The following is an 8,162-nucleotide window of genomic DNA, read 5'->3' on the forward strand; positions in this document are numbered from 1 at the left end:
AACCATTCTATGATTCTATGCTCTTGCGGGCTAGGACAGAGCTTACTGCTTCCAGAGAGCAGAGACAAGGAGCAGATACACAGCCGGCACAACCTTCCCGCAAGGCAGCCATCCTCAGTGACTCGTCAGTCGTTAGGGCAACTTCAACGAGGGACATCACAGACTACTCACTCATCTCCGCTCTTACCCATCTTTCCCCACTTTCACTGTAAACACTGATTTTAGGCATCCGATCCACCAGTTGAAAAAAGCGTGCAGCGGATGTTTTGGCTTTGGCATAGTTTGGGGTATAGGAAGAAGCTCTTCCCAGGGCGGTTCCACTGGTCACAATAGCAGAGATCACCCTGCGGGGAAGGGGGACACGGTCATTCCTCGGAAGTCACCAGGAAGCTGAGTGCGACACCGAGCCCAGTGCTTCTGGAGAGGAGCCCATGTGTGGCTCTGGGCAGGCTCTCACCTGAACACGAAGCTGTAGTGGAGGCCCTCAGCATCAACCAGAAACCCACCGTATCTGTAAGAGACGGCATTGGCCACGAAGACTATGCTCTGCGCAAAGCCAAAGCACAGGCCGTAAACGTGGGCTTTTTTGATCGCAGCTTTATAGGGCATATCCAGGTGCTTCTCAAAATTGTCGACAAACATCTTCTCTGCTACAGTCCTGATGTTCGAGAGGGCTTCACTGGAAATCTGGAGGAGAAAAAACACGTGGGTAAAAGCTCCCAGTTTATACTGGGAAAGGTAGAGCGTACTCTGTCACAGATGCACGACTCTCCCGTGAGCACAGGGCGCCAACGCCGTGCAGAAACTGACTCCGCTGCGGTACAGGCTGGCCTGAAGATCAGCCGACCCCAAGCGCAGCTCTCCTACAAGCCGGGATCTGCTAACTAACATCCGCCGCGGGAATGTGCACTCCGCTCCACTGCGGCTCCGGTACTGTACGCACACCTGGGACATCGGACACGTGCTCTCACCTGTGACTTATTTCACGTAATGTGAATAAATGGGACATCCACAGAAGCAAAAATGGTTTTGGGAACACGTTTTTACCAGTCAGGTGACATTAATTCACGTAATACCTTCTGTGCCTTTAAAACCCCCACAATTCCCAGAAGTCTGCATGTGCAGGTAGTCATCGTGATTTTTTTTAAGTTCTGTGCCCCCAGCCACGACATGCTGGAAATGGGAATTGGGAGCTGAAGACTGACTCCTTCAGAAGACAAAAAAGGGGGTGGCAGGCTGAGCCAGGTGCAGCAGGCTGTGGGATGGCAACAGCCTGCAGATGCGGAGCTGCAGGGCAACAGGCCCCAGGCCGTGCGTTGGTTGCACTGGTTAAGGGCAAGAGGAGGCTGAGGAGAGCTGGTTGAGAGCTGGGCAAGGGAAGGTTAGACGGGGCTGGGCAGAAGGTGGGATGGGTAAGATGTTTGGTGGGCAGGACTTGAATGTTGGAAGGAGGAGGATTGGGAGGAGTGGGAGCTGCAAGAGTCATTTTAGGATGGGCTAAAGTAGCTCCGCAGAAGGAAAATCTCTGAGAGGACCTGCAAAGCCTAGTTTTTCTGATGGTAGGAATATGGCAGCCTAAACTAAATTTCCTGGAATGCAGGAAATTCCATCTGAACATGAGCAAAAACTTTGTTACTTTGAGGCTGCCAGAGCACTGGAACGGGCTGCCCAGAGAGGCTGGGGAGTCTCCTTCTCTGGAGAGATTCAAAACCTGCTCCAGGTGATCCTGCGCTGGCAGGGGGTCGGCCTAGGTGCTCTCCAAAGGTCCCTTCCAGCCCCGGCCATGCTGTGACTCTGAAGTGGGGGAGAAGGCTCCGGCTGTGAGTGGGGTAACCTGAGGTGCTCTCCCTCGTGTCGCCTGCGCTCCTGAGGCCGGTTGGTTTCTGCACAGCTGAACGAGGTGTATTTAAAAACTACTGGGTTCTGGCCAGGTGCCAGAACTCAGTGACCCAGAACTAAAGCACAGGTGTTTGGGTGTTTCCAAGGCAGCAGACCTGCCTGCTCCTCTTTGTGCAGAGGAGCAACCTGGTGAGAAAATGACATTCCTTTCTCGTGTCCCTCCCTTTTCCACGTTTGGCTTCTGGACTGGAAGCCCGCTCAGGCACTGCAAACTTCATGAAGCTCTGTGCCAACTACATAAACCCATTCCCAGCCTTCGAGGCGGGGCAGTTCGTGGGGTCTTGCAGCCATCAGACTATGGGATGCTGCTGACTTGACGAGAGTAACCAGAGAAGGGCCTTAGCCAGGGATCACTGAACGCGGAACACCCTTGTTTCAAGGAAGGGGAATTCCTCCGTCATGCCCTGTGCTGGTTGGGTTAATACCCACACAGGTGGGTTTTCACCATGGATCCACACTTAAAGTATTACCTAGGCCTGCTGATGCAAATTAACAGGAGGAGGGTTAATGCTGAGCTGAATTAGAAAAGAAAGGAGATGTATACCCTAGCTGAGAAATGAGAATGGATACAATTCTGACCCTTAAAATGCATACATAAAGGTACAATTACGCCTGTGCTCTAGCAGCACACACTGACGGAGGAGCTGGAAAGCCCACTGAAGGAACAATCCTGCTCTCTCCAAAATCCACGAACGGCTCTGTGGTTCAGTGCCGAATTCTCAGATGTGAGGATTTCTGCGTGAACAAGTGCCACTGCTTTCTGATGAGAGCATAATCACAGGGCATCACCAAATGGGTATTCAAATACATCCCCACAAAGGGGAAACGGACTGCTGAGACACCCGTGTCTGTCAGTTGGGTCCAGCAGTGTGTGAAACGACAATCACGTTCCGTGCAGCAAGTGCTTTTGCAGTTTAGGAGTTCCTGATGGTGTTGCAGTGGTTGGACAAGCTGAAATATTACAAGTTATTTACAAAACACTGCCAGTTTCATTCCATTTGAATTACTGATGGTCCCGAATGCCTGATAATTTCAACTACCCATGACTGCAAATGTAAACTAGTTTTTAAACAACGTTACCCGTCCAGTAGCTTCCAGCGCTTTCTTGTCCTGAGAGGCGAATCCTGTCAGCATTTTAGCCTGCACAGCTCCAGATAAGGCCAAAAACGGCAGGAAACACAGTATAACTAAACTCAGTTTCCAGCTGAAGTAGAAAGCAATGATCATGGCCACCCCGATGTTGGTAAAGGAATTGACAATCATTCCTATCTGCGATCCAGTTGCCTTCAAAGAAAAGAAACAGAGGTGATTGTCTTGCACTCCAGTAGTAACTTCAATAATCTTTATATATATTTTCCTTCAGAAAACTCCAAACGATATTGAAGTATCAGAAGGCACCAACAGCCACCGACTGCACAGGAATTTAGTCAGTTTGTATATACTGTTTCCAATTAATTGTGCCAAGAGAACGACCGCAAATGTTCAATATTCCTTTCCGCCACCAAACTTCCCACGGAGAACTCAGAAAATTGTTTCTAATGATTAAGAGATAATGATAATTTAACTATTGAAATTGGCCCCTCTATTCCCTGGGGAATCACTCGTCTGAATACTCTGCTTAGCCCTTACATTTATCCATCTAGATTTAATTAATAAACACAACCCTTTTGCAATTTAACTGTTAACAACAGTCTCAGCTGTGCTAAAACCAGTAAGAAATGTCACTGAGAAAGGATGAATTAAAGTTGCATATCTGCCTGTCTATGAAGGAAAAAATGTCAATACACCTTTGCCATCACCTTTACTGAATGCATTCATCTCCTTATGTCCTTCAGAACACTGTTCTTTGCAACACACTTGATTTACTTACTCAAAAGCTGGTTTCTTTCATAAAGAAAATAAACAGCGGACCTAGATAGGAACTGGGTTGCTATGCATTAGGAAAAAAAAGATACACATTTGCTATCCTTGATCATTTTCAGTGGAATTCATTTGCAGGATGTGAACTTGCAGCACAAAATGCTCATCGTTGATGACTCCTCTGACCTGCAGCAGCAGGGCAAGGTGCCTCGGGCCTGGCCACAGCAGAAGGTACATCCCCCTGCTCTGCAGAGGCTACCAAAAGGATCCTGCAGCTCTAACCCACACACACCCCAAGAGTCCACTTCCTACTCCTGGTGCAGATGTAGACACTTTCAGGCCACAGACACCTGTGTGCAGCTGCTCACCTTCAGCCGGCTCTGCAATAGCACCTGGCTAAGCTGTGTCTCGGGCAGCGAGTGGCGGGGGCACTGCTGCTCTAGTAGCTGTTCCCCTGGAGCTGTGGGTTGAACAGCTGTGCCCCACTGCTCTCCATGTGCTTAGAACAAACACCTCCCCTAGGAGGCTGTCAGTGGTTCCGTCAAGTTTGTTTATTTCAATTAAAATGTGCCCTGTAAGTGCCTGTGAGGGCTGAAGGCTTTGCAGCTGGTTTCTCTCATTCTGCAGAAATTGCTGCTGACAGGGGAATCTCTTCTCTCACTTGTCTTTTAAATTTTTAAAGCCTCCATTAATAGTTTTTAAAAACTAACCTGCCATCTTCAGTCAAGCTGAAGCAGACAGTTTTGGTAACAAAGCAATCTGTACGTTTCCTTCTTCCTCTCTAGAGAACTGCTGGCCTTGCAGCCAAGTCAAATGCCCCTGACTCATCTACCACAGCATCCCTTCGGGAAGGTAACATCAGCTCGGCGTGATTCAACCCTCACCCACCAAGGAACACAGGAAAGCAGTTAGCGGCTCACTTTCCCAAACAATAAGCCACAGCAAAACTGCCTGCAGGACTGCCCGGCTGGAGCACCAGCCAGTGCTGTAAACTGGCTTTTCTGGTGGCCGGGCAGTTTAAATCAAAACTGTCTTAACAAGCACAATACCGTGCTGAAAACCTGAAAACACAATTAGTGACGAATGTCCCTAAAATACCAGTGTGGCGTAGTTTTGAAATAAACACTTAAGCATTGTGGCAAAAAGCTAATTCATCTCCAGAAAAGAGGTATTAAAAACTTCTGCACTGGATGCTCCTTTGGTTCCACTGGTGGTTGGTATTTTACTGATTTTTGTGCTCTTGTTCTGGTAATACAGACAGGAATAACAGGCAGTAAACTGTGACCCTATTTGTGCTTTTAGGTAACTGCAGTGATAACAGTTCCACGTTTCAGGTCTCTGATAAACAGGGATAGCTTGGCTGACCGAGCAAGGGCTGGTCTGCACTGCCCTGGCATGCTAGCGAGTTCCTGTGACACTGCCAAACAGACCTTCCCTCAGTGCTGACAGTAAATGATCCTTAATTAAGCTCCCCGGTCTTACCCCTTGGACCTGTGAGGCGTCTGTTGCAAGTCTTGTCGTCAAAGCCCCAGGGCTGTTCCTCCGGTCGTCAAACCAGCCGATGTCTTGCCCTAGCATAGCCTGGAAACCAATTTTCCTTAACCGCCTGGTAAGCAGCTCTCCAGACTTGGCAAAGGTGTATCCCTGGGGTGCGTAAGGATAAATACCATTATTGCACAGAAAGATATCCCCACGGAGTAAGGGATCAGAAACCAAATTTACCCATATTGGACTGCTATTACCTGTAGAAACTGTGTGAAAAATGAAAGAATTCCAACAAAGACGAAGAGCAGGCAGACACCATTGATCTGGATTCTTCGTTCCTTTTCATCCAGAATGGAGAAGGTCTTTGAAAAAAAGTGGGTGGCATCATATTACAAGTGTCAGTTTTGCTGTGCGTAAAGTTTACTCATGACTCCCTGCTGCCAAGTGCAGACGCCCACCCCAGTATCAAATCCAGACCACGGACATCTCCCCCACCCCTTGCAAAGGCCCGATCCCTTATTCTTCCTCAGGTGAGCCTGGATACAACATAAGCTTTTTACTCCTGTTAAACAACAAGTTTATGATACTCTGTGTCTGCACATACTGCTATTACTTGTTTCCCATCCCATGTTACAATTAATCATCCCCCTACTCTAAACAAGATCCAGTGCCATAAGCAGAGAGTAGCAGTGAAATAGACAGTGTAGCGACAAAGCAGCACTACAGCAGCTCCCTCACCTCCTCTGAAATCTATGACAATTGCAACTTTATGGGCCCACACAGAATGAAGTCTGTGTAAACCATTATACCCTCACATGATTCCCCTTGCACAACGCGAACGGACGCTACGCTTGCCATCGGTTGGCTTCAAGAGGGACCTGTGGTCTTTTACCAAAGGAGTGAGGACACGAGCTATTCACTTACTGCTGGGTGCTGGAGAAAAAAGCATTAGTGCTTAAAGCAGAGCCCCTCCACCCTGCTCTGCTCCAGGCTCCGTGGTGTTTTCCTTCTACCTCTTCTTCCCTTCATAGCTGGTGTTTTTCAGCACCTACCAGTGCTACTGGCTGCTGCTGAAGCTGTGGTCTAAATGTAAGCAGCCATCCTTCAGCAATTCCTTTCACTCAGAGCAGCTGATACGGAGGTCAGTCAACTTACCTGAAGTTGTTAAACTACTTCTGCTACTTGCAGGTATAAGCCACAGCCCATGTTTGTACTTCTCCACTAACCTTAAATTAATTCCAACTGCATTTCAAGAGTAAAGAGTACTATAAACAGACCAATCTCTCCACCTGTTATCTCTAAGGTGGAATTAACTTGTGCATTCAAGTTTTACTTGTATCAAAACCAGCTTAAAATCTTCTAGGCCAGTATTTAACAGTAGAAAGAGAAGAATGAATTTTCATTACAGCTACAAAATATGTAAATTACACAAAAATAAGTTCTAGTCTGAAAAGGTCAGCCCACGTTATTTACAGTTAAGAGTCAGCTCTGCATCAGAGTAACAGGGAGGAATTACAGCATGAATGTGAGAAAAAGAAATAGCTGTTCTCTAGTAGGAATTCCACTTGGAGCATTTAAACTTTGTACACCAGTGCCTTGGCAACAAAATAAACCCTGCAAAATCCAAACCGATAATACCAACACGGCACTCAGTGTTTCAAGCGAAGAGCTGTTCCAGTGCCATGCTGTCTTGTCAGCAGCAGGGCAAATTGCTTCCTTGGATTAATCTTTGTTTAAAAAAAACCATAATCACCAGGTGTGCTTTAATCTGTCACAGTAAGAACAAAACATATAATGGTCTGCTGCTCTTCCCATCCCCTTAATGAAATCCACTGCACACTCAGTAATTCATGTTAGAGCCTGACCCGCACAGGCTGCGAGCAGATCTCATCTACCTTTGTAACTTAGGTTTCTAGAAAAGACACCGCTGGTTTTTGTCTGGGTGTTTTTTCCCCCAGAGGAAACAGTCTAGTTCAACACTTGGACTGAACGAGGTGGACTCGGTGCCTGCATAAACTCTGTCCCACAAGGGTTCTGGACTTCAGAACTGCTGTGATGGTATTTTCTGTATCATCATGGTACACAGTATCTAGACAGGAATGGGAAAATGCACTTCATAATAGTGGTCATGCCACATGCACAGCTAGCCAGAAACATAACAGGGGAAGTAACCACTCATCACTCTGAACATTTGTTAACACACCTGTCACGTTAATTACAGTGCTGTGGTACGTTTTCATATGAAAAAACATCAGCAAAATCTCTGTTGGAATGAACAGAAATTCTAATGCGTATGATAAGCAGAGTGTGTGATGGATCATAACAAATACACAGGGAGGAAGAACACTCCTCTCCGGAGATGCTGATGGCTTTTTCATAAGCAATTTGCGTGCTGTTTCTACACAGTCATCCAGAAACACTGGGATGGCCCCACACATGGGTTAAACTTAATGTTTTGTTCTTCTCACACTTTGCAATTTTTCTCTCTGGTTGAGTAAATAAATAACAAATACAAACCTGAGCACTGAAAAGGGCTGAACTCTTGCCTTAGGACCTCGCAGTGAGTATTTATGCTTGTTAGAAATAAACTTCTGTTCATGGCTTCTGTATGGCTAGGTGGTAGGCAGGGTTAAGTAGGAGTCTTGTTTTCCCAAAATGCAAAGGCTACACTGTTCCTGATTTCAGGGTGGCTGAATCCATGCTATGCAAGGTGCTCGTGGAAAGGGAGAATGCCATGTGCCTTTGCTTTAATATTCCATCCATATCACCCGCACTCAAAGTGGTTTCCCTGCTTTCCCTTAAGCAAGCGAATGTTGTGCAAGGCCTTCCCAGCTCCTGTGGCCAGGCTCTCCATCACTCCTAGATGAAGGCTGAGAGAGCTGCAATATCTGCAAGACACCTTGAGGGTTTCTGCTGAA

At 47.0% G+C, this 8,162-nt stretch overlaps 1 protein-coding gene across 1 annotated transcript in view; it reads right to left on the reverse strand.

Moving 5' to 3' along the window:
- Positions 1–187: 187 nt before the first annotated feature.
- Positions 188–8,162, reverse strand: part of ABCB11 (ATP-binding cassette, sub-family B (MDR/TAP), member 11) — a gene marked incomplete at its 3' end in the record, with an annotated part of 35,627 nt that continues 27,652 nt past the window's right edge. Inside the window, exons 20-24 of the mRNA XM_010158110.1 lie at positions 5,502–5,606; positions 5,242–5,403; positions 2,980–3,183; positions 458–687; positions 188–344 (exon numbers count right to left, since the gene is read on the reverse strand). Coding sequence (XP_010156412.1) covers positions 188–344; positions 458–687; positions 2,980–3,183; positions 5,242–5,403; positions 5,502–5,606 — 858 coding nt within the window. The remainder of the gene's footprint in view (positions 345–457; positions 688–2,979; positions 3,184–5,241; positions 5,404–5,501; positions 5,607–8,162) is intronic.

Source organism: Eurypyga helias, unplaced genomic scaffold (assembly GCF_000690775.1).
Source record: "Eurypyga helias isolate BGI_N326 unplaced genomic scaffold, ASM69077v1 scaffold34358, whole genome shotgun sequence".
NCBI lineage: Eukaryota > Metazoa > Chordata > Aves > Eurypygiformes > Eurypygidae > Eurypyga > Eurypyga helias.